General features: G+C 40.1%; 1 protein-coding gene across 4 annotated transcripts in view; it reads right to left on the reverse strand.

The window, feature by feature from the left end:
• Window positions 1-27,590, reverse strand: part of ARPP21 (cAMP regulated phosphoprotein 21) — a 164,086-nt gene that overhangs the window by 67,361 nt on the left and 69,135 nt on the right. Inside the window, exons 9-14 of one of the 4 annotated variants that reach the window (XM_007462712.1) lie at window positions 26,819-26,927; window positions 24,883-24,984; window positions 18,844-18,881; window positions 16,871-16,930; window positions 12,346-12,575; window positions 1,958-2,191 (exon numbers count right to left, since the gene is read on the reverse strand). In XM_007462712.1, coding sequence (XP_007462774.1) covers window positions 1,958-2,191; window positions 12,346-12,575; window positions 16,871-16,930; window positions 18,844-18,881; window positions 24,883-24,984; window positions 26,819-26,927 — 773 coding nt within the window. Of the gene's footprint in view, window positions 1-1,957; window positions 2,192-12,342; window positions 12,576-16,870; window positions 16,931-18,843; window positions 18,882-24,882; window positions 24,985-26,818; window positions 26,928-27,590 lie in introns of all 4 variants that reach the window. The other 3 variants (XM_007462710.1, XM_007462711.1, XM_007462713.1) reach the window with 3 other exon arrangements.

Raw genomic sequence — 27,590 nt, forward strand, 5'->3', positions numbered from 1 at the left:
ATCCTTTTCTTTAGTTAGGATCCTTTTGCAAAGGATAAATTTTAGTAACAGCTCCAAATTACTCATTCCAATTTGTAATTGGGACTTGGCACCAAGAGCACATTCTTTCCTTTTCTATAAACAAGATTATAGATGATAATATACACATACACACACACATCCACGCTTTCATTACAAATCATATTCCTGCGCTGTACCCTAAAAAATACTCTTTTGAGCTTTCCCGAAATACTCTGCAATTTTGGTTAAAACATACCACTCAAAACTGTGCTTAGTGGCTACTCTCGTAGCCTTCCATCTCATTTAAACCCTCCATCTCAATTAAAAGTGAAAGAATTAAAGCTGACAGAGTCAGATCATACTTTGATCTGTGCCCAGAGTAATGAATATGATCCTGGTTTTCTTCTGATTTCCTTTATAGTGCTTACACTGATCCAGATATCTAATATTCTCCTTAGAAGTATCTAATCTGAAAGCTTTCAAATGGTTTTCAATAAAATGATTATGCCTCCTTCTCCCTCAAACTTATGGCATTTTCAAAATGTCTCAATCAAACACCATTCCTTAAGAATGTGCCATATGTTTTCATGAAAATGTGGCAATTATTCAAGTAACTATTTTACTGTCATGCTTCTCTGAATTTCCTAATTATTAGTAGCACTAGACATGTGAGAAGATTGAGCCAGATCACTTTTATGAGATTCTCATCCAGCGTTGCATTTTTAAGTAATCTAAACCAAACCTCAGATATATTTTGAGAAAATTCATTTTTTTTTCAATCTCTTTCAAAGGTTTCTAGAGAAGTGACTTGTCAACTCAAGCCTTCTAACCTAGGATTTACCAGCCCTGGCACGACTAACATATTGGGCTGGATAATATTCCTGTGTCAGGGGCTGTTCTGTGCATTGTAAGATGTTTAGTAGCATCTCTGGTCTCTACCTCCCTAGGTCATGATAATCAAAATATCTGCAGATATTGCCAAATGGCCTTGGAGGCATGGAAAAACTGCCTCTGGTTGAGAAGTTTCCCCCATGAAGCAGGTGTTCATCAGTCTATTTGCCCAATGCTCTGGGTCCTCTGAAATTAGTGTGGAAGTTAACTGACCACAGGAGAAATTAAAAAAGTAAAAAAACGTAAGATGTACAAACTGTTAGGTATAAAACAAACCACAAGGATATACTGTACAACACAGGGAATATAGCCAATATCTTACAATAACTATAAATGGGGCATAACCTTTAAAAAGTGTGAATCACCATATTGTACACCTGTAACTTATATAATATTGTAAAACTATACCTCAATTTAAAAAAAGTAAAAAAATGGCCATTCATCATGAAAGAAACAATAGTCGTGAAGTTACCGATTTTCCTAACCCCACCAAAACCAGTCTAATCCTAAAATCCCTAAAATACGTAAGAACCTGCCCTCTGTATTCTCTTGCCACTGCTGTTCCTTATTTCCCAGTGGGAGCTGCATGGAGTTCTAAGGTGGGAAGTCAATTTCTGTAGTGAAGAATCTGCTATGTGCTCCAATTGAGATCTCAAGTTCCTGATGTATCTTGGATGCAAAAATGCTTTTGACACAGCAACAAGCTAACCATGGATTTGGTCTGAGAAACATCAATTTTCAATTAGTACATCCCAATTCATCACTCCGTGGTTTCTTATCTTAGCTCCTGGGAATACGTGAGAGACACCGTGCTCAAGGAAGAGGACAGAGAGAAAAGTGGCTATTTCTGGGAAGTAGCTGTATTTCGATTTACATACCAACATTGATAACGATACAGAGATATAGATTCCAGCTCTCTATAGATCTGCTCTTCCTAAATCAAGACCCTACACAACAATCCACTCACCAGGAATTTTCAGAACACTTGCTAGCAAACTTCTAAGCTCAAACACAAGAATAAACCTCTGATATTATGTCTCAGCCAAAGCAGAGGTAATGAACGAACCTGTATGTGGATTAAGAAGGATGCTTCCGGGTGGGATGCCTGTGGCAGCTTCGAGTGGAAGGAGGATGTAGCTGGTGCTGCTGTGAGCGACCTGGCCTCCCATCCCATTCTCTGGGTAGGTCACACAGCCGGGAGAAGTGGCTGCCACGCCCGAGACCAGCGGTGTGCTCTGGAGAGGTGGATGGGTACGCGACAGCGATCCTGACGAGCCTGCACTGCTGGAGGACTCAGAACCTACCGGAGAGACACAAATCAACAAATCATTCCACATGGAGGAGGGGAGAGAAACCACTGCTTAGTGTAAAGAATCCATCGCTAAAGAATTTGAGGTGAGCACTGCAGGATGAGATTAACTAATGCCCCTCCCACACTTGATTGAAATATTTGCTGCATATTTTTCAGATGTGTCAGATTTCTAGGAAAAGAGAGATTAAGAATGAGCTCTCTCTTTCCGGCTTCTCACATGCCACTAGGGTGATGAATCGGTAGATGGTACCATAAAGCTGGGAACTCAGGGTCTGAAAACTCCCGTCTCCCTGAGTAACTAATGCAGTGGAAATGTCTCACTGAGCTGGAGTTATGACAGTAAAATGACTGGGATGGAGGTTAAAGAGACTGCAGTTTAAGGAGGAGTCTGTGGTCACGCAGATGGTTCTCCAACGTCCGTAAAGCTGCATTTTGAAGGTTCATATGGTCAGAAACGATCTTTTCCCTCAAATGTGAGTGGAAGAACTCGCTCATTCCTATTAGAAATGCTTAAGAGCTGCACCGTACCTCCCATACTCACAGAAGTCTTGTGAATATGACCAAGAGGTGAACCAAGGAGGGCTTGGCCATCATGATATTGACTGAGCATCCTTCAGATGACACAGAAGAGTAGAATCATGGGGAGATTTGTGGACTGTAGATTCCTCAAATATGTAAGTAACTGGGTCAGTGTGCAGAAGCTCCCAAGACGGAATCCAGCCCTCATCATCTCCCCTTCCCTCCAATGTGGACAAGAAAAGCTATAGCCCACGTCCATTAGGCACCAGCCACTCTTCACTGCAACCAGAGCCAAGCAGCTCCAGCACCCTTGACTGTGGCTGTTCTGGGCTCTGAATATTAACCAGAGCCTCAGAGAGAAAATGCACTGAGCAAAATTTCTGTATCTGTGAATTCAAACTAACAGATGGATTGAGTGACATCATAGTTTGCAAGAATGGAGTATAAGAAACTTTAAAAACTATTAGCCCACATTATTGATTTATGTCATTAAAAATGCATTATTCTGTGTCATTAAAGGTTAACACATATAAGGAATAGTTAAGATTGTTTAGAAGATTCTAAAATGTGCCCTTAAACTGAAGACCTTTTTTTTTTCCTGAACACAGATTCTTTTATTAAACCATTTTTTTCAAAGTGATGTTTAGTATAATCCCTTATAAATTACCTTTCTGCAAAACATAAAGAGGAAAAATATTCTGTACAGTGGATACTGGGAAGAATATAAGTAACAAAATAACATGTGATGAAGTTTATCTTTGAAACGATATGGCTTTTAGTTCTACTGTTTTTGTTATGTTCCTTCTAAAATTCTCAGCATTTTTAATAATAAAAAGTGTGGCTGACATATGAATTTCAACTCTACAGCCCTAACTTATCCCACTACTAATAAGTGGTTAAAGGAGTAGTAAGTGATTTGTCATCCTGAATGAGAATATGGAGTTCTAAATTATGGTAAACTGAAGACCTTTTTATTTTATTTTTATTGAAAAATTTTTTATTCTATATTGGAGTTTAGTTGATTAACAATGTTGTGTTAGTTTCAGGTGTACAGCGAGTGATTCAGTTGTACATATACATGTGTCTACTCTTTTTCAAGTTCTTAAATACATGAGAGGAATACAACGTGTGACTGCAGAAAAGAGGGGCCATTGGAGAGTGTGGTAATTTTTGAGAAGGACAGTGATATTTACTGAGCATTTAGCATGTGTGGGTACCTGATAAACACTGTAATTATAAGGACTATACTGCCTAGATAGATAGGGAAATGGAAGCACAGAAAAGGCAGCTAACTCAAGTCAACTCATACAGGTAGACAGTGACAGAGCTGGGATGTGATCCAGGCAGACTGATCTAGATTTAACCATGACCCAACACCGACTGCCACCGGTGTTCTCAGGTGGGAATCTTCTCTGCTTTTTCCATGACTTTATTATTCAGGATGATAAAGTTTCAGATTAATTCGGGATGTTCCATCCAACTAATGCTGATGGGTTTCTGAATAACGTATGGGCAGAAAAATGAAGGATAAAAGGAAATGTGGAAATACTAAGAGTAGTTTTCAGACCACACGGCTGACACGTCTGATCCTGCAGTCACTGCCCCGGTGCAAACTACAGCGTGCGTTTGTGGACTTGTGCCCATGGTTTGATGCCACAGTCCAAGTTTGACACTTAGCAGTGTCAACAACAACAGCAAGAACAGTAATAATACAATAACACTTCCTGACCCCAGACGATGAAGCTCATACACAACTGACTCAGCCCACATCCAGGCTGAGGGGTTAGACAGTAAGAAAAAGTCGGGGCTAACAAGGCATCTAGCACCATCCTGGGCGTGTGTGCTGGTGGTGGAGATTGAGATTGACACAGAGACTAACGTGCCTCAACAAAATCCAAAAGATGACTTCATTTTGGCTTTTGGAAGATGGCCGTTCATCACTGATTGACAATATTTCCTTCTACTAGCTGAGAAAAAGCAGCAGCTTCAACAGGAATAATGAGGAGACAAGGTAAAGATAATGGAACTGATTTGATCCCACAGGTTAAAAGAAGGGAAGAAGGAAAAGTAAATTTGGCTTAAACTCTCAACACTTGCAAAGCTGGAGGCAGTCAGACCTCCCTGGAGGGATGGCTCAGCAATCACCCTGCAGGCTGGCCGGTGTATAACCAGCTCTGACCAGCTTCTAAACATCCATCACCCAGAATCAGGTAAAGCAGTATTTGACACATAGCCAGCATTACTGAAATTCTTGATCAAAAATGGCTGCTACCAATGGTGATAAAAGACACAGGATTAGAAGTGTTCGCAGATTAAAAAAAAAAAATTAATATTTGAGAACTTTACTACTTTGGGTGCTGAGAGTGGTTTGTGCTTCCTTTTTTTAGGGACTTAGTGACAGCAACGGCAAATATTTAAACAGTATGTCTATGTGACAAACAGTGTTAATCACGCTATATGAATTATCTAAACTACTTTTCGTAGCAACCTCATTTTGCAGATGAGAGCTGATCCTCAGAGACGTTAAGTAAATTTCCCAAGTGCAGTTAGCGCGTGGAGGAGTCTGAGTTCAAACCCAGGCAACGCAACTTCAGGGACCAAGCTTGAAGCCTGCAGGTCATGTGTTTACCCTAAAGTCATTCCAGCAAGAACCAGGTAGGACCAGGGCCCTGACCAGGCCTATGCCAAGTTCTAGGAGATACTGCACAGAAATTCAATGCTACTCACAATGGGATGCTCAGAAACTGAAGCTGGACCCTGAGGGGCAGCTGGTGGGAGGTGTAGACTGAAGACATCAGGGTGGCTGGGTGAAAGCCTCAGATGAACCCTCAAGAGGGACACAGGAAAAGGGAAAAATGGGAAGAGATTGGTAAAGAGATCATAAGGCAAAGCAAAATGGAAATCCAGGAAAGGGATGGGGCAGAAAGGAAAGGGCAAGGGAAGATTCCCTTGGAGGAGGGAATGAGCATTCACTCCCCAGGGAGGGAGCACGCTGAGTTTTAGTTCCAGTTCTGCCAGAACTAGTTGTATTTCCTTCAGGAAGTGACATCTTCTCTAGATCTCAATGTCTTCTTTTGTAAAATATAAGCCACCAGATTAAATGATGAGTAGAGGTGAGGATGATGCCCTTGAAGTTCCCCTCAGCTTAACTATACTTTAAATAGGTTTCTTTCTGATTACAGGCCCTTTACCTCCCTTTTCTCAGTGCATCTCTGCTCCTCAATAGATGCAGAGAAAGCTTTTGACAAAATTCAACAACCATTTATGATAAAAACCCTGCAGAAAGTAGGCATAGAGGGAACTTTCCTCAACATAATAAAGGCCACATATGACAAACCCAGAGCCAACATCGTCCTCAATGGTGAAAAACTGAAACCATTTCCACTAAAACAGGAACAAGACAAGGTTGCCCACTCTCACCACTCTTATTCAACATAGTTTTGGAAGTTTTAGCCACAGCAATCAGAGAAGAAAAAGAAATAAAAGGAATCCAAACCGGAAAAGAAGAAGTAAAGCTGTCACTGTTTGCAGATGACATGATACTATACATAGAGAACCCTAAAGATGCTACCAGAAAACTACTAGAGCTAATCAATGAATTTGGTAAAGTAGCAGGATACAAAATGAATGCACAGAAATCTCTGACATTCTTATACACTAATGATGAAAAATCTGAAAGTGAAATTAAGAAAACACTCCCATTTACCATTGCAACAAAAAGAATAAAATATCTAGGAATAGGGCTTCCCTGCTGGCGCAGTGGTTGGGAGTCCGCCTGCCGATGCAGGGGAGGCGGGTTCGTGCCCTGGTCTGGGAGGATCCCGCGTGCCGCGGAGCGGCTGGGCCCGTGAGCCATGGCCGCTGGGCCTGCGCGTCTGGAGCCTGTGCTTTGCAGCGGGAGAGGCCACAGCGGTGAGGGGCCCGCATACCGCAAAAACAATAAAATAAAATAACTAGACCTTATATGCTCCCTAATGTAACTCAATTTGAGGCAGTTGGCATCAAGTATGGAGTACCCTTACTAAAATATTTAACCGAAATCTAATCAAACCTTCAGATCTAAATTCAAATTTATAGGAAATTGAGAGGCTAAAAGAATGAGTTAAACAAAACCATGAGGGAAAATGCTTACAAATCTAGAACATGGAGCACTCTGTAGGACAACTAATCTTGTTTCTTCAATAAGTCATAAAAAAGAGAGAGAGGACTGTACGAGAGTAAAGGAAGTGTAAGAGACATATATCTGAGTTCAGTGCAAACCTTGATTGGCTCCTGGGTTGAACAGAGCAGCTCTAAAAGACACTTTTTTGGACAAGTGGGAAAATTTCAATGTGGACTATGCTATATTAAGAAATCATTGTTAATTTTGTTAGATATGATAAAGGCCTCTTCAATAAGTGGTGCTGGGAAAACTGGACAGCTACACGTAAAAGTACGAGATTAGAACACTCCCTAACACCATACACAAAAGTAAACTCAAAATGGATTAAAGACCTAAAATGTAAGGCCAGACACTATCAAACTCTTAGAGGAAAACACAGGCAGAACGCTCTATGACATAAATCACAGCAAGAACCTTTTTGACTCACCTCCTAGAGAAATGGAAATAAAAACAAAAGTAAACAAATGGGACCTAATGAAACTTAAAAGCTTTTGCACAGCAAAGGAAACCATAAACAAGACCAAAAGACAACCCTCAGAATGGGAGAAAATATTTGCAAATGAAGCAACTGACAAAGGATTAATCTCCAAAATTTATAAGCAGCTCATGCAGCTCAATAAGAAAAAAACAAACAATCCAATTCAAAAATGGGCAGAAGACCTAAATAGTCATTTCTCCAAAGAAGAGATACAGACTGCCAACAAACACATGAAAGAATGCTCGACATCATTAATCACTAGGGAAATGCAAATCAAAACTACAATGAGATATCATCTCACACCAGTCAGAATGGCCATCATCAAAAAATCTACAAACTATAAATGCTGGAGAGAGTGTGGAGAAAAGGGAAGTGTCTTGCACTGTTGGTGGGCATGTAAACTGATACAGCCACTATGGAGAACAGTATGGAGGTTCCTTGAAAAACTGTAAATAGAATTACCATACGACCCAGCAATCCCACTACTGGGCATATACCTTGAGAAAACCATAATTCAAAGAGAGTCATGTACCAAAATGTTCATTGCAGCTCTATTTACAATAGCCAGGACATGGAAGCAACCTAAGTGTCCATCATTGGATGAATGGATAAAGAAGATGTGGCATATATATACAATGGATTATTACTCAGCCGTAAAAAGAAACGAAATTGAGTTATTTGTAGTGAGGTGGATGGACCTAGACAGTCTGTCATGCAGAGTGAAGTAAGTCAGAAAGAGAAAGACAAATACAATACGCTAACAAATATATATGGAATCTAAGAAAAAAAAAATGTCATGAAGAATCTAGGGGTAAGACGGGAATAAAGACACAGACCTACTAGAGAGTGGACTTGAGGATATGGGGAGGGGGGAAGGGTAAGCTGTGACAAAGTGAGAGAGTGGCATGGACATATATACACTACCAAACGTAAAATAGCTAGCTAGTGGGAAGCAGTTGCATAGCACAGGGAGATCAGCTCGGTGCTTTGTGACAACCTACAGGGGTGGGATAGGGAGGGTGGGAGGGAGGGAGACGCAAGAGGGAAGAGATATGGGAACATATGTATATGTATAACTGATTCACTTTGTTATAAAGCAGAAACTAGCACACCATTGTAAAGCAATTATACTCCAATAAAGATGTTAAAAAAAAAAAAAAGGATGCAAACCTTCTCCCAGCCTTTTAACAGTTTTACAACCCGGGAAGGTCTTTCTTAAGGACTTGGGAGCCATCCCTTTGAAGTGAAGTCCTCAAGAAAAACGGTGCCTTTCTCTGCAAGTCTCAGCACCAATCAGCAAACACAGGCGGTCTTATCAAATTGACCAATCACCTCTTTAAGGCCCTCTAGCTCATTTACAGACTCTCCTGCCTTTGTTTCAGCAGGGTTGAGTTTAGTTTCTCTCCCCTACTGCAACAGTCTTGACCTCTACTGAATTAGTTATGGGTAAAGTCTTCCCAGCCTCTTTAACTCATCAGATGCAATTTTTCTTCTACAGGGACCCTGAACCATGAGTATTCTTTTCTCCTGAGTTTGAGAAAATGTTTCCAGATCCAAGTGTCAGAGTTCAGTAGAATAACCTAAAGCTTCTGAAATTACGAGGGAAAAAGAATATCCAGGATGCATTCATGTGGTGACGAAAATAAACACGGAGAAGAGGAAGTGATGGAAAGATGAGGCATCTTGCACTGCCTCCAGAAATACCCCGGGGCATAGACCAGGAAGGTAACAACAACAAGGATACCCTTGCCTCCAGAAAACAAGATGCCAGGCCATGTAGAATGGTGAAAACAAAACGGAAGGCTATCTTATTTCTCCAGAGCAGCTGTTTCTCAAGCTTGGTTTGTACAGAAGCCATCTGTGCTTGAACAAATTCTTCTTGTGAGTCTGATGCAGCTAAAGTCGAGAAGCCCTGCTCTGGACATCAAGAGGGAAGGACGGTAGTAAAATAACATGGTGTGGCCAGTGTGGAAAGAAACAGATATCACACACTTATTTCTCAACCCCATGGTCATGGCAGCACTATTTACAATAGCCAAGACATGGAAGCAACCTAAATGTCCATCGACAGATGAACGGATAAAGACGATGTGGTAAATATATACAATGGAATATTACTCAGCCATAAAAAGATCGAAATAATGCCATCTGCAGCAACATGGATGGACCTAGAGATCATCATACTAAGTGAAGTAAGTCAGAAAGAGAAAGATAAATACCAAATGATATCACTTATATGTGGAATCTATAAAAACAATACAAGTGAGCTAAGTCAGAAAGAAAGATAAATACCAAATGATATCACTTATATGTGGAATCTATAAAAACAATACAAGTGAGCTGATTTACAAAACAGAAACAGACTCACAGACTTTGAGAACAAACTTATGGTTCCCAAAGAGGGAAGGGTGGGGAGGGATAAATCAGGAGGTTGGGATTAACAGATACACACTAATACATATAAAATCGATAATCAACAAGGACCTACTGTATAGCACAGGGGACTCTACTCAACACTCTGTAATAACCTATATGGGAAAAGAATCTGAAAAAGAATTCAGTTATATGTATAACTGAACCACTTTGCTGTACACCTGAAACTAACACAACATTGTAAATCAACTATACGCCAATATAAAATAAAAATTAGATTTAAAAACCCAACCAACCAACCAAACAAAAAAACCCAACATGGTGTGGCCAGTGTGGAAAGAAACAGATATCACACAGACTTCTCTCTCAACCCCATCGCCACTACCAAGAAACAGCTGGGGTCGCAGTGCAAGCGCCATTCAAGTCCTCTTCCCAATGAGGATGTGAAGAAATCAGCTGTCTCCCCAGGCCTGCACTGGACCCCTGATAGGTGAGCACTGCTGTGCTCAGTGCAGGGGGTACAGTAAGGGAAATACAGCCCAGATCTCAAGAGGATGTGCTTGTGCATTCTGACTTCAGTTAATATGCTTTTCCCCAAATGTAGCAAAACATGTTTCCCACCTGGAAAGAGTCTCATTTTTAACTCTTTGAAGCTAGAACCTATGTAATTAGAGGAGGAGACGAATAACTTAAACGTCACAACTCCAGACTTAGTTTCTAAAAGGTCAAAAAAAAGTTTGCCATTCCACTGTGAACAACAAAGTAAAAGATCAAAAACTTGTGTGGTTCTGAAGCTCCATGACAGCAAAATTGACAGCTTTGCTTCAGAAAACCATCTTGGGAGACTGTAAGTTTGTTTTGACATCCTATCTTGATCCCCTTTAATTGTTTTTCTTGCCATTCCTGTACCTTGACAGGCTTTCAAATGGAGACACTTAGATGAAAAGAAAAAAAAAAAATGTCTGAAGCACTTACAATTTCTAATCATTCTTCAAAGAACATGGCATGTTAGCATTCTTGAAGTGTTTTAAATGTTTCCAAAGAGCTTTGCTTTGGAGATGGTTGGTGGTTGGTGTGTGGAAAAGGACGATTAATTTAAAAATCTTAAGAGCTCTTTGGCTGTGCTGGAATTTTTAAGTGAACCATTTAAGGTACTTGGTTTCTGCGTCTGAAGGAGATTTAAAACTCTTTAACCTGTCTTAGTTTACAGGAACTCAAGTGTACCACAGTGGATTTTCTTGACTTCTTGACTTATATCCCAATAGTGGGATATAAGAGCAATTAATTAGGGGAAGAAATCAAGAATTCACCAATTGGTGAATAAAGATGACAGAAGGCAGTGCGAGCCCACCTGAATCTTTCCAAGAAGCAGGATATATACATAAAGTAGTGGCTGAGACTAAATGCTATTAATTTTCTGCCTATGTAGGAAAACACAAGATAATTTCCTAGGAAGCACTTGTCAGCAACATAATTATGTTAAACCATTAGCATAATGAGCCGAGATTTCACAAAGAGGCTCCCCAGCGTTAGTGAGAAGCTTGGTTGGGAAAGTATTCACAGTGGAGGACTGCCCGTGTTTTACCTCTGCTTGGCGTTGTCCATTCAGCATTTCCCCTCGGGGCCCTGGACTCCCACTCACTGCACATGCAGGTTATGAAAGCACCAGTATGAATGCAAACTTTAACTACCTATGTCAAAAGATCACTATTCAGGCTTCCCTGGTGGTGCAGTGGTTGAGAGTCCGCCTGCTGATGCGGGGGACACGGGTTTGTGCCCCGGTCCGGGAGGATCCCACATGCCACGGAGCGGCTGGGCCCGTGAGCCATGGCCGCTGAGCCTGCGCGTCCGGAGCCTGTGCTCCACAACAGGAGAGGCCACAACAGTGAGAGGCCCGCGTACCTGGTTGAGAGTCCGCCTGCTGATGCGGGGGACACGGGTTTGTGCCCCGGTCCGGGAGGATCCCACATGCCGCGGAGCAGCTGGGCACGTGAGCCACGGCCGCTGGGCCTGCGCGTCCGGAGCCTGTGCTCCGCAGCGGGAGAGGCCGCAACAGGGAGAGGCCCCGGAACCCAAAAAAAAAAAAAAAAAAAAAAAAAGATCACTATTCACTTACAAGAAAAAAAAGGGAAAAAAGAAGATGCATGCACCTAGCTACTTGGAGACTTGAAAATTTCTGAGGCTCTCTTTCCTTATCCTATTCCTTATCTTTAAGGAATAAATCATAATATTGAATTTTTAAAAATAGCTAACCTTGGTTAAATAGCCGCCTTGTGCAGGTGCCTTGGTAACTGATTTCATATAAATGGTCAAATTTAAACTTACAATAGTCTACTGAGGGGAGTTACAGTATCATTCTATTACCACCCACATCTTATAGATAAGGAAATTGAAGATTAGAGAGGTTAATAATTGGACCCAGGCACACAGCTCGCAAGAGGCAGTATTGTTATTTCAATTGCACCTTCTGACTTTTTTGCTATCCCAGTGATTAATATCATTCACATCATTATCTTTAGTTCAGGGAAGTCAGTGAGAGCACTGACTGCACAGCTTGGGTGGAATCAGAGGAAACTATCACAGGACATAAACCCATTCAGTACTAACTACCTGCTTTGGACAGCTTCCCGGTACTCCTGCTACTGGATGTGCTGTCACCCCTGGTCAGCACCGTGATGCCCCCAAAACTCGCCGTCTTGGTCATGGCAGGCTTGAGATTGCGGTTGGAGCTGTCAGAATCTGTGCTGCTCCAGGCTCTTTGGTGGTCGGACCACTTGAGTTCATTCTCCGAGCTGCTCTGCCGACTTCCAGATGTTCTCCCCGAGCTGTCTCTGTTGCCCCTGGAGTGTGGCCATCAGAAAGATGCATGGGACAGCATTAGATTCCGAGAGCAGAACGGACACAGAGCGGGACCTTTCTTGTAAGAACCGTCTACACAAGACCCTTCTTGTCAACCCTTTCCTTGACACCTGTCGCCTCACAAACAGCGCACAGACACCTTGTTGATGTACAGACAGGTAACACATCACACAAACACTCATGCTACAAACGAAAAACCAAACCTAGAAATGTCACATGGTCCCTCTGCCAGTGAAGGGGAAACAACAAGAAAAATAGGATATAAGATATAATTGGTAACTTCTCTTGTGGAGAGGAGAGAGGAAGGTAAATTCTCCTGACCCAAATCAACAATGAATCAGTGTTTGAAAGCAATTATGATGTTAAATGATCCTAAAAGCAACTCCCACCGAAGAATAGTTTCATCTTTCCCTTTAGCATTAAGTAATTGGACCATGGTAAAATACACAGTTTCAAAGAAGCCATTTACTAATTTAGTTGCTAACTATATTATATACGTACTAAGGCTTTGGCAGACAGCAAAGAAATCACAGGAATTCCTCTGTTAACCTTTGGTGAGAATTTTGCCCAGTGAGTTTAACCTTCACGGGCAGAGGAAAGAGCCCTTTAATACCTTTCACATAGAAAAATTCGTGATAATAACAACAGTGCAAACACTACACTGACACGAAACTTTCCAAGGAGATCAATGGGAATAACAAAATAGCTCCATAGATGAAATGACACATTTGTTCAAAATTCAAATAGAAAAAGATTGAACTTATTGGAAGAGATCCAATAGCCAAAAGTCATTTTTGAAGACTACAGAGTATTTCTAAGCAGTGTGCAAAACTGCATGTATTTTATAGAGAAAGTTGATGAAATTTGCATTTTCATTGGTTTCCAACTGCTTAAAGAGTGACTTGGTTACTATTTTTCAAAGGCTCTTCTGCAGTTTGGAAATAATGGATCATCAAAATATTCTAAGATTCTCATGGATTATGAATAAGCAAAGGGGACAAAAACCATGGGCAATAGATATAACCCCTAATTTCATATCACTGTGCAATGTGATAGAAATCTTGATCACAGTGGTGAATAGCAGTTTTATTAATATTCTTCTAAAGACAATCATGGGCTGTTGGGATGCTAGAAGTGTACATATCTGATTGAAACACTCACCCACCAAATTGTACAGAAGGTATACAGAAAATTTTAGGTTTTGCTTCAACTTTACTTACTAAACGTTTTCTTTCATTTTGTGAAAACTTGAGACAGTCAATGGATCCAGGAGATAATAAAGATGAAACAGCTAGTCTGTGATAAAGACTTTGTACAGTGAGGGGAGGAAATGCAACAGAAAATTCACAAAACAAAAAGTACTCAGCGCCCTGCTGTCCTCTCTTAATGTTTTCTTACAAACATTCTCTCTGTGTTCCGTACCTCGGGGATGGCTGATTTTAGAAACAAGGACTATTTTAAAAAAAGACTAGTTTGTGAGTAGGAAGTATCAGACACTCACCAAGGGCCAGGTGACTTTAGTTCTTAAACACCTATGAAATTCAAACAGCCCAGAGGAGACTGGGTGGAGAAAAACCAGCCCTTTCAAGGCGCTCTATTCCTGATTGTTTCCCTTTAAATCTCCAAACTCAGCTTCATTCTTTTCTCATATAATTCTGATTAATTTGACCCACCCTTGACAAAGCCTGACTAAATCATTATTTAGCAACCATGAACGTACCAAGGGTGTGACAATAATCTCCCCTGTAGATAACGCAGAATATTTATTACAGGAAAAGATTTGGAGTGGGGTCCTCAGCATACAGGATGCATCAGAAGGCAATTCCCCATATGGAGGCGATCATCACTAAAGTCTGCTTCAATTATCAACTCTGCACCTCCATGGGAGGAATTTAGACTTCCTCTAAATGCCAGAGTGGCTAAGCCTTTCTCTGCAAAGGAGGTGTCCACCACTATTCCTAAGTGCATTTTAGTGTGTTTCTAAAGCACTGGGTAGTTCCTCTAGGCTCATGTCACATCCCATAGCCAATAAGGCAACCTAAGATTTCCTTAACTTCTTATACCTCTAATCCACTGGCTCAAATCCTCATTTCAGGCCAAGATCTGTGCATTTTATAAAAAATGGAATTTAAGTTGTTGCTTTAGAGAGTTAGCATTAATGAGATTCAAAATAATGCATTTAATTTATGATCTCTAGATACGGATACACTGAAATCATATCTTTTACTGCTCTATCAATCATTCACCTTAACACTGGCAAGGTAAGTTCCAGAACAGAATTTCATATCTATCTGGGTGTGGAATCATAGGTATCATATCCACAAGTGCCTTCCTATACTTCCTAACAAGCCCAGTCCTAGTGTTCTTCTATTGGAAACCAGGAAGACAACGATAATGAATATCTGGCCATCAAGAGGCGTTGGCCCTCTTGTACATAACTAGAATTTGACCCCAGAGTAGTCATAAAGCACATACTCTAAATTCTGCTTCTGTGCTGATTAACATTACTGATAACTTTTATTGTCCTTCATGTCTGAACGTGACACTTTTTTTTTTTTTTTTTTACCAAGTTAGGTATGATTTACATTTTGAACTGCTTTTATCAGTTTGTGGATGGCTTTGTGCTAAGTCATATTCCTGAGTTTCTGTGCTTGGTAATTTTGGTGGGTTATAGCATCCGTATTTGGGATGGCTGACTTCAGTAGATGGTAGCTCTGGCTAGGGACCAGATTTGGGGCTATGTAAAACTAAATGCCTCTAGGGGTCAAGAACCCACATTTTATCTATACTGGTCTAAACAAGCCAGGTCATGGTGTGTGACTGCATGAGCACAGATACATTCTAGTCCTTCTCTGGGCTTTCAAGGGAAAAAATGCAAGGTTACTTTCTTAATCTTCAAGTGTGAAAAGAAACTCTCTAATGCTATAAGAGGAAGGTATTAGATGTATAGTTCAACCTAGAAAAGTAAAGGAAGTTAAAAAAATAGATCCTGGTTTTTTCGTTTGTTTCTGCCAAAGTGTAAAAAGAAAAGAAATTGCTCTAACTTTTCTAAGGATGAGGTCATAAGTTCAGATTTACAGCAAAAAGATATATTCTAAGCACAGAATTCATTTACTTCTGGGTATTTCCTTTTTTCTCAGTGGTCAAGAAGTTCTGTTGGTTTGTTTGCTTTGCCCTTCCTGCAACAGAGATGAATCCTAATATTCATATAAGCACTAGCATATTAAATATATATATTAGGTAAATATATGTATTAGGTATTGAATATATATATATATATATATATATATATATATATATACACATATACATACAAAATAGATACAGCACTGTGTATCCATTGCCCTATAATGGATGGTAGAGACACATTTAATAAAGTAATGAGATAAAAAAATTTTAATTAAAAAAATAATGAGAGAGCGGGTATAGTACCTCTGCTTTCATGGCACTCTCTAGCCTAGTATAATACTTTATACGTATTATATATATATAAAATCTATTCTCCTTATCCCACACAGATCTTGATTTAAAGTAGTTCATTATAGGGCTTCCCTGGTGGCGCAGTGGTTGAGAGTCCGCCTGCCGATGCAGGGAACACCGGTTCGTGCCCCGGTCCGGGAGGATCCCTCGTGCCGCGGAGCGGCTGGGCCCGTGAGCCATGGCCGCGGAGCCTGCGCGTCCAGAGCCTGTGCTCCGCAACGGGAGAGGCCACAACAGTGAGAGGCCCGCGTACCGCAAAAAAAAAAAATAATAATAAATAAATAAATAAAGTAGTTCATTATAATTGGAAACAATCCCATATCTTTCTTTAGAAATAAAATCTGTGCTTGAAAAAATATTGTTTGAAATATTATGATGGATAGTAGTGGCTAAAAATCAACTACTCAAATAGAGTTTTCATTGATTTGTTTTCCAGTGTTGGGAACGTATACACAATTGCAAGCTATAAGAGAAATTTTAACTCAGTGTAATTCACCAAAGTTGATTTGGGAATGTGAAATCAGTGTGCTGTCAAAGTTAGTCCTGGAGGAAAAGATCCCAGAAAATCAGAGGAAGAACCCTAAAGGACTGTAGACAAAGCATTTGGTTCCCCAGTCCTGTATCTCACAGGACCCCATATGGCTTCAACACTAGCTCAGTAACAACCTTTACAAAGAGATTACCAAACATATTTTATTTCATGAACAGAGATATTTTACACTAATACACTTATATTTAACATTGATTCCACCACATCATCTGAAAACACAGTTTTAAAAAAGTAAACCATACCAACCGAAAGAGCTGTCTTTTCTTATAGGTCTCACTGCATATGTTACTGTCTTCCAAGAGCCTACTGGAAATGAAAAACATGATTTTTATGATATAAGATCTAAGGGTACTAAATGCCCTATGTTAAATGGATGTGTACTCAACTATGGCACACCTGTCTTGCAAATCAACCCTATATGCTACGGTTTATTTTCAAGATGTAGAATTTTGCCCTAATAAATTAATGGCAGCCTGATTTTTCCCTACCCTAGGATAAAGTACTGATGCTAGATAGGGAGAAGGAAGGGAAGAAACAGATGGAATGGAAGAGGAGGGGAGAATCAAAGAAATGGATAGAGATATAACAGACATTTAATTAATTAAATATATCGGTTGCGCGTTTTTTCTTTGGGTAATATTAGTTATTCTTTATATTTTAGGCACAGTGAAATATGCCTTCCAAAGGCAGGTATCAAAGAAATATATTTATTTTTGTAGGGATCTATTCAGAATTTTGCTTTTGGGGACCATCAGTACTTCTTCACATATGCAATATGCATATTTGTGACAAATTACTGTATTGATGAATATAATCCAATTTGAATACTAGGGACGCAAGTGCACTAGCAGTCTTTTCATACAAAACACAAGTATATGACTAAGATTAGGGAGTAAGTAGGGAAAATGACTGGCTAGAAGACTAGGGAATGACATGTCCTACTAAACTGAATTCTAAATGCTCACTTCATTCTCTGGGTAAGGATACAGAATTTTGGACTGCTTCAGCATCCAAATGTTGCATCCAACATCCAAATTCAATTTTGGATATAGAATTTTGGATTGCTTTAACATCCCTACGATGTTAAAGCTCATGGATTCTTAATTTACTGTAAAAAAGGAATACCTGTTGAAAACTGTATGGGTTTTTGAGGATGCTTCTGGATGCCTTGTAAAGACCTGTTCACTACTTTCATCCCTTCTTCTACGAGAGGTTATTCAGTTGAGGGGAGTTACTTGACGTTTTCTAACTGCTGCTATGAATGAGGGCATTTTTTAAACCAATCCTCTTGAATGCCAGGTTTAACTTTTCTCTAAGTACTGGAATTTAATCAAATAGCCTCCATTTTAATCTATTTTATAGGGATACCCATTAAGCCAACACCTGAAATGAAATTAGCCACCACTCTTTTAATGGTTACCATATTTCCAGTCCAAGTTGCCCACTGTGATGCATTTTAATGTGATCAGTACAGCTAATGAGGAATTCTTTAACTCCCCTTGAAAACGTGCAATTAAATCAATGGAGCATTTTAATATCTCTATCAGTTTAGAACTATTTTTAAAAGGTACATGCTACATTTGAGAACTTCTGCTCTTATACTCAAGACTTTGTATAAATGTTTTAAAACATTCATGTCATAATCACCACCTTCTCTACTAATATCCAGCCAGGTACACTGATAAATCTAGATCGGTTTAGATAAGTTTTCCAAGTTCAGCCTTTTATGAAGACAGATAGATTATTTAGAATGAGAAACATAAAACAATACTATTCAAATTATCATCTGTGTAGCTACATATAACGATAGGGCACAGGAAGAGGCCAATAACACCAAATACACAAGTACTTTTAGCAGCCTATTCAATAAGCCAATGAAACTGCAAGTTCCTGTCTCAACATTTATACTTTTTAATGCCTGGGGAAGGTAACAGGATTATACCTTTGGAAGGACCAGAAGTTGAGACTTTAAATAAGGAAACTGTTGAAACTTATGTTTGGAAGTAACGGAGGGAATTTTTCCCCAAAGTTAAATAGCTTTTAGACATGCTAAATAACATATATGTGTGCATATATACGTGTGTACACATAGATATATGTATTTATTTATACATATATTCAAGCACACACTTATATATGGCATAAGTATATCTATGCAAAACAAGACACATGACAGACTTTGTTCCTCTAAAGACATGAAAAAGCAAATTTCATTTTACCTGTTTTCCACAAAAAGGCTTTCCTGGGAGCAAACTGACTGAAAAATAAAAAAAAGCATTGTATCAGATGTTCTGGATATGCTGAGGGAGCCCAAATCCTTGCCTGCTTTTCAAACTACTTTTCCCCTCCAAGAGGAAAAGAATTAAGAAAAATATGTACCATTTTCAGAAAAAATGGAAATTAAAAAAAGGAAAAAAAAAAACGGTTAGAGTTAGAAGTGTAAACCATTCTCATGCAGCTCTTTTCCATCACGGTGTCTCCAGGTTTCAAATAGATTTAGCCCGTGTAGCGCCAAGGTCAGAAGAGAGACGTTGTGAATGAAACTGCTGGAGAAACCTGTGAGCATCAGGTCCTGAGCTAGTGGTTTCCTCTAGGGCTGCCGAGATGCAGCCGCCATCAGGAGCCAAAAGGACAAGTTCAGATCAAGGCAGAGCGTGCAAACTTGGCACGATCCACCTGAGGATGGGAGAGCTGTAAAGCCACAATCTGGAAATTATGACCTGGCAACAATGAACTCTCACAACATAAACAGATGACCTGCAAGACTCTCAAACTGAAGAGATGCTATCAAACAATCTTGGTGGGGAGTTGGCGGGGGCAGCAGGGTGCTCAGGAAACAAGTGAGAACAAAATGAAGTTAACTGGGAAAGAATATCAAGCTCCATCTAATATATCTTAGTTTTTCACACAAAAAACCCAGTGACTTTCTTCTTAGCTTGCATTCTCTAGCACGCATTTCTCTGCTATCTTGGGTTTAATATACAACTTAGGGAAGATAAAATTCCATTATCATTATGTGCTCGGGAAAGGCAGGTCAAATTAAATTTTAACAAACAGAGAAGGAGAAGTCTAAACAAAATATGGTGCAACAGTCCTAAAATACGACTGTGTTTAGGAACTAATATAAAACCATGTTCAAAGTACTAAGTTTGTAAATGTAAATTTACAAATGTAAAACTATACGTGTGGATTTTCTAAATGATGAATAAGTCACCTGGCTAAAGGGATAAACAGAGACTTAATAGGTTGATTTTAAGATAAAATAAAACTAAAGAAATAATAATGACCTTTCAATATTGAATTTTTGAATTAAAAATGCTGCTAATGTAACCACTGCTCAGAGATGCCAGCAGGATATTGGTTTCTTTCTACATTTTACTGGAGAAATCATTTCCTTCCACTAAGCCAAAGGGCTAGATTGGGCATAAATGTTTTTCTCAGTGGTCTGAGCATTCTAATGGGGGCATCTCTCGAACCATTTCTGTTTTAACCTCTGTGCATTTAACATGCATCCCGAAGATCAAGTGTGCAAAAATTTTATTAAACAAAAGGCAAAAACAGCCAACTAAGAAAAAAGCTTTTCAGAAAAATATCTTTTTAAAAAATTTTGACATTTAATTTTATAAAAGGAAACAAATACAGATGATGTGCCCTTGACATTATTCCTATGAGGATCTCTTTAAAGTAAGCTAAATATCCCATTGTCTTTATTTCCTTTACTTTGGTTTCCCTACCGGTTTGAGTCAAGTTTGAGCCAAGTCCGGGTATGTGACAAAAGAGAGATTGTGTCAGATATCCACGATGAATTTAATACTTTGTTATTTCTCATCTGTTGAGGTTGAAAAGAGGTCAATTACATTTAGGATGTTCTGGCTGGTACTGAATAACTGAGACTCAATTACTTCTTTGAAGGAGTTGATCAAAGACATGCTGACCTCTTCAGACTCATTAATCTAATAGCATTTGGGGGAAAGTGAAGCAGCCCAAAACTCTTTGAATTAAAAAATAAGTCACTTGCAAGTCAAAGATGATGTTCCCCAAAACCAATCTCCAGAGCATCTGCCTGATTTTTGTGGAAAGGTCCTAAAAAATCATCTCATCATCCATCTACCACATTTTCATAAATAAGACAAGAGACAGTTATGGGCTACGATTCAGTAACTGATGAAAATGTGTGTGTGTGTGTGTCTGTATGTGTGTGTGTGTGTGTATAAAGTAGCATTAATAACTTACAAATTTTAATAGCAGAGAAAGATAAAATTGTCACATTAATTAAGCCCAGCATTCAGAGCTGTCAGGTGTATGCATTCTCAGATGTAAATAAAGGTCTTTTTTTTTTAAAGGAGGAAAACGTTTTTGCCGATGGCTTACAGAATTCTCTTCCACGGGCCACCCCCAAGCCAGGTGGTGCCTCACACCCTCATCATCAGCTCTCCCTGAAGAATCCCAGCACATGCAAAGGAGATTGAAGATGAGGTCCTCCCTGAATCCCTATTTATACATAAATACCCTTCAGAAATCACCCTACAGGCAAAAGAGGTCTCTCTCAAATATATTGCTTTATCAACTTAACCTTCCTAAAAGGAACAACATTGCATAGGATTAATCATAAAACAAGTTGAAATTCTTGCCAAAGGAAACAAGAGCTATATTTCAAGTATTTCTGACAACAAAAGTACATTTATTTATTATTTGAGAACTAAATTGTTGTGTACTCTAAATAACATTTTAGTTCCCAAATAATAGATAAATTGGTCTTATTTCAAGATACCAAAATTCTCAAACTATATTTGAAAAACTTTTTCTAGAAAACCCCGAAGTAATCTGCATATATTGATTGTGCACCTATGTACAAAAGCACACGCGCGCACACACACACACACACACACACACACACACACACACCCTTAGAAACCAAGATACATTTGTAAAATATTCAAGAACCCTTCTAATTTTAAAACAAATCTGGATTTTGCTAAAGTGTAAATACCAGGAAGTATTTTCCTATAAATCTCTATTGTAACTTCAAGTAGAAAAAAAAAATCCTACTTAAGTATATCGATATTTGAACCTGTTTGAACTACTCCACTACTTAATAATTGGCAAAGGAAGCTGGTTATATTACCTCTGTTTTTAAATTATGAAGATGCTAAATTAAAGACCAGCTAAAAAAAAGATTAGATGCCTGTAACTTAATTTCCTTATGCTGGATTCTTTGCATTTGTTTTACAATTGAGTTAATATACTTTCATTATTATCTTGTGAACCTCGACAATTTGGGCAGCAGTAATGATCATTTGGGAATCTGGAATTGCATAGGTGAAGGTTCCCTAAAGGGTCCTGTCTTTATGTTACTATATATATTTGAGAAAGTTCATATTGCTGTTATGTCCTTGAGTTTGTGTTATCCCGTTAGTACAGGGTGGCGCCCGGTGACCCCTGCCTTGTGTAGCACCTCCCACATGCACCAGGGCTGGTCTGTGTGCCAACAGAATACAGCAGAAAGGAAGGTAGGTCACTGCCAGGATCAGGTTATAAATGACTGCAGCTTCCAATTGGGATTCTTTCTTTCCCTCTCAGATCACTTGCTCTGGGGGAAGCTAGTTGCCATTCTGAAGACACCTGTCAGTCTATGGAGAAGCCCACATCACTATGTGGGAAGTGAGATCTCCAGCTTACAGCCAGCAAAGAACTAAGGCCTGGAGATACTCAAGTGAATTTGGAAGCAGATAACCACTTCACCAAGCCTTCAGATGAGTACAGCCCCAGCTGACGGCTTGACTGTAACCTCATGAAAAGCCTTGATGTCATCACTTAGAAATCACTCAGCTAAGCCACTCCCAGATTCCTGACCCATGGAAACTGTGAGAGAAGCAGATTTTTGTTTGTTTTTTAAGCTGCTAAATTTGGGAATATTAATAGCTAAAACAGAGAATACCAGTGGTATGACTGCATTGTCTCTACAAGAGCTATCAGACTAGGGAGAAAGACATTTTGTTTTCCTTCTAGGAAAGTGGCTCATTTAAGCATCATGAAAGCATAAGAATATGATAAACACTAGAGATCTTATCCTTAGAAAAATGCACACGTGCTCATGAACATAGTATTTTGCAGGTAATATCAGCGATTTTATTTGATCTCTGAAGCCCTTTATGAGTACACTCTGGGTACAGCATGCTGATTAAAAAACTACTGCCCTAGGAGATCAAGTGAAAAGCAGTATCAGAAACAGGCAGTTTCCCACCTGAATCAGTAAAGCCAGAAGTGCTGGCCACCAGGCGTGACAGCCTATCAAAGGAGCTCATGCCTCCACTCCCATAGGGAGAAGCAGTCACAGCATTGTAGAGAAGGCTGCTGAATGATTTCATGGAATAAAGAGGCTATGACAATAGCTTTGCATTTAAGCTTTCTCACATTTAAGTCTGCCTTTACTTGTTAAAAAAAGTTAATACAGCATGTGGCCACAGAGGCTTTAAACAGGAACCCTTGCCTCCAATCTTTAGCCTGGAACCCAGGTCGCTTACGAATAATCTCCTTAAGATGGATGTAAGGAAATGCAATGTGTAAAGGGAGTCACGCTGACCCCTTCTCCCTTTGACGATCTCCCTATGGCCACGAGAATACACATAAGAAGTACAGCAGGGCAAGTGTCACCCCCATCATAGGCATGCATCAGTGACGTTACTTACTGTCACCTGGCTCTTGAGTGTCTGGCAATGTGGCACAGCTTTGGCAAGAAAAAAAAAAGAATAATGTTGTTTGTATATTATGTGGGTGATAAGTATTTGTTTATCAATGTAACAACTCATTCATAAACTATATGACTTGCCAGAACCAGACTAAGAGGGAAAAGGTGTGTGTGTGTGTGTGTGTGTGTGTGTGTGTGTGTGTGTGTGTGTGTGTGTCAGAGAGAGAGAGAAAGAGAGAGAGCAAATAGAAAATAAACTAGCCTTCAGAAATATTTCTCTTCTTGAAGGTCATCAGACAGTAACATTCTACCTCCAGTCCACAGTTGGTATCATTATAGTATCATGACTAGAAAAGATCCTCTCATTACTGCATTCTTGTATCCAGCAAACATAAGGAAAGGTCTACCATGTGTCTTACTGTCCTATGCACCCTCAATAATTCTGACCATGATAAAAGAATTTTCTAGAATCTTCTAGAATTGTACCTGGACATCAGCCAACTATGGCCACCTCCATCTCCTTCTCTCACACTCCTCTAATTCCCAAGCTCTGGGCCAGATTATTCAACTGAAAATTGTGTTTTAAGAAAGGCAGAGAGGATCTAGAGATCAGGGAGACTGGCTTGGGCTTAACACCTCTAGGGAGAGCAGTCCCCCTCCATGCTAGGCTGGCTTTGTAAGACATCCAGGAGCAAATCACACAGGAGGTCAGATGCTCCACCTGACTTAGTAACGCCAGAGGTGCTGGCAGCAGAGAGTCTACACAAAGGTGCTCACGGCTGTACCTCCGCAGAGAGAAGAGGCCACAGCATTTTAGGAGGATGCCAGATGAGTTCATGGAAGGGAAAACTATGGCAATAGCTTGTCCTTTTCATTTCATTGCATTTAAATCCAGTTTTTTAAAACCTTTTAATTTGTATTTAGTTTAATTGCATTTAATTCTGGCCACACTGAGGAAAAGGACAAAAAAAAAAACCCAACCACATCTTCTTTGGGATTTGAACAATAAAAATTGTTTTCTGACTCTATCCTTGAAAACTGTTCACAGAACTATTCGATCTGAAAATGGGGTGGGGGGGATGAATATCACTATTTAACTTTGATATAATAAAATGTCCATACTTGCTAAGATTGCAGAAAATCTGTGTGTGTGTGTGTGTCTGTGTGTGTAAGATCAACGACTCTTCTTTCTTTTCCTGTAATTCTTTCCTGTGTACAATGTTGGTCTTAAAAAGACAACTGCGTGGTATCTGCTGGCTAATATGAACGTGAAGGGATTTCTGCAAATCTGGCAACCTCTCTCTGTACTTACGGTCTATTTCATTGACCAAAATGGTATCTCTATTTCCCCACAGGTCATACCCTAGGGAACACATGCAAACCCTTGGCCCCTCCTCCATCACTTCCCTGAAGCAGGTCCTCTTCCAGAAACACCTTTAGTTTGCTGCCCTTCGGTTTGTTCCCTGCCTCCAGCTTCCCTCGTCCCTGCCAGCTCCCTGTCTGGGGAATGAGGCTGCCTTGCTGCTGACGGAAGGACCGCACTCAAGAGGCAATGAAAACAACTACTCACATCGTGTGCAAATATTCTCTCCCTCACTCTCTGATATTCCTCTTCTCTCTCTTCAATTGATTTACTTCGTCTGTCATCTCTAAATGGATGCATTCTGTTTTGCTGAACAGAAAAAAGAAATCAGGAGGGTTATCCAAGTTGAGCTGTTGGAAATCTGCAGTTAAGAAAAACTGTCAGCTGAGAATAATAAATGTTCACTTAAGCAAATGGGGCGTGAGAAGTCTTACTCCCTCTGGTCCCTAAGGAAGCCGTGGTGGGGTGCGTGTGTGGTGTGTGTGCCATGCAATGGCAGGGGATGCTTGGATGCAAGTAGCATGGGAGTTTCTGGAGTGTAAGCTCCTGAATGTGCCTCAGGTATTCAGTCAGTTGGCTATGTGATGGGTCATGAGCCATGGGCTCTGTCTCCTTAGCAAACCTGTGTGATTTTGACTCCCCAAAAGGAGGCAGAATGGTGGTGAGAAAGGAGGAAGTGGCTAGTTCAAGATGGCTAAGAGAAGAAATGGCTTTGAAAACTTGGGGACCGGAGAAACAGAGCAAGGTGGTAAAGAAGGGAACAGGCAGAATGGAAGATGTGGATGCTATTTCTCTGCATCCTAACTTGTATTTTTATTCACTCAATGACTTATTCTGTGAATTGCGTCTGGGATAAAAAGAGGAACTAAATTCAAAAAGCTTGTCTGCTGATTAAGGTCGATGTCAAGAAATCTAACAATTCAAAGAATCCAGCATGAGGACTGCTGTTCTTCCCTCTGAGCCACTTCCTGTGTCTCCACTGCCCTCTCATCTTATTCCTGCCGTTCCTCCCCAAACGCCCCGCACTAACCACGTCCATCCATCCATTCAACAAACACCCACTAAGTACAGGACACGGGCACATGTTCCAGAGTCAACTCGAGCCATGGTGTGGTTTGATGGTGGTGGCAGGAAACGAGCTACAAATGATGAACGGGTTTTTTTTTAAAAAAAAAAGTGCGTCAGAAATGCACACACTGGCTCATGGTGACTCACTGTGGGTAATTAAAATAATAACTTGAGTGAGACGCAGATTGTCTTACCTTTCAGCATTCTAAAGCAAAGTCATTGCCAAAAAAAAAAAATCTATTTGATTGTCAGAGACATAAAGGGTAACTGTAATGACATTTGTATGACTTTCTACTGTTCCTCTTATCATTAAAATTTTGTTTTCTTTTGCCATTTACTTAGTTTTCTTCTTAATCACCCTGGATCCCACCCCCTCCACCAATAGAAAAGTCTCTCTAGCCTTGTCGAGGTCCCATGAGTAAGGCTACTCTAGAACAATGTAATGTTTTGTCACAAGCCAAAAACACGTTCTGCTCCAGTTCGTGCAAAACAAGCAGACAACTGACATGGACGATAAAACATGGGAAGGGGAAGGGGTGGGGGACTAAAACCTGAACTCAGTTCTTTGTTGTGAAGACTTATTTTAGGAGAGTTTGCAAAATCCACCTGGCCTCACCATAACAAGGTTTGTTGTTTACAGCTACATCAGTTGATCAGCGGTCCGTATTGACAATCCAGCTCAATGTGTGCACAACGGAAGGATAAAGCTGTAGGGAGGGGAACGACTGCCAGAGTTACACAGACACCTGGAAATGCAACTGACAAAGCTCTTCCCATCAGCTCGGAGCCTGCGGCATCCCAACCCCCCAAGACATGCAGCAGAGCCTGCGTCAAGCACCACCCATGCAGCCCAACACAGAGCCATCGCTGAAGCAACCAGGATGTGGTGTTTTTCTACCCACTGAATGCCAAAGAGGGAGGCAGTGGGGAGGGGGGCAGGAGGTTGGTGGGGGACAGTCGTTTCAGAGGCAGGGGAGATTTGGGAGGGGGAGCGGGGACAACAGAATGACAAGAACATCAGGCAGCCCACCTTCAAAAACAACAACGTCAGCCACTCTCAAACTTGAGAACCAACCTGAGTGTCTTCTTTATCAATACTAGAGTTATCTCGCTTCAAGATAAACCGCTTCTGGGATTCTTCACCTTTTTCATCTTTTAAATGTTCACAAAACCTTTGCTCTGGTCTGCCAGCAAAGTAAAACATATCAATAAAAAAAGTTTTTCCCCCTGTTTAAAGTTATTTCTTAGTGTTTTCCCCACCCCCGCACAGTGGCATTCAACTTTAAAAAAAAGTGTACACGTGGTTTTGATACTAGAATTGCTGGCAATATACAGGTAGGTAATAATATGTCACTTCACAGGTGTTGTTTGAATACCTTTGGTTGTTTGGAATTCGGAGTCTTGTTTGCTGCATGCTGTTCACCATGGCTGAAGTTAAAAAAAATTTTTAAAGGCCTGAAAATATATAGTGTATAGATGTTTTCTATAGTTAGTTTGACCTCCATCACTCCTGAATTCAATCAAGTCCCTGCCCATATTCTCAAGCAACTATACATGCTTAGAATTTGGGATTACCACATTAATTCACCAATGTCTGGAAACTAGGAGAACACTTTCTATTATATCTTCCTCTTATATCTTCCCTTTCAAGAGCCTTCTGAATCTGTAGTGAGAGAGAACCATCTACGAATTACTTCCATCTTTCTTTAATGACAAATGCTCTGGAATCTGGCTCCAGTAGACTCTGACATCCTTGACCATGTCTTATAAATCAGTTCAGTAATGGGGGAAACTGGAGATATTTAGTTTAAACAACTTAATGGGGATTAGCATGGGGAAAATGCTCC

Source organism: Lipotes vexillifer, unplaced genomic scaffold, assembly GCF_000442215.2.
Source record: "Lipotes vexillifer unplaced genomic scaffold, Lipotes_vexillifer_v1.1 scaffold539, whole genome shotgun sequence".
Classification (NCBI taxonomy): Eukaryota; Metazoa; Chordata; class Mammalia; order Artiodactyla; family Lipotidae; genus Lipotes; species Lipotes vexillifer.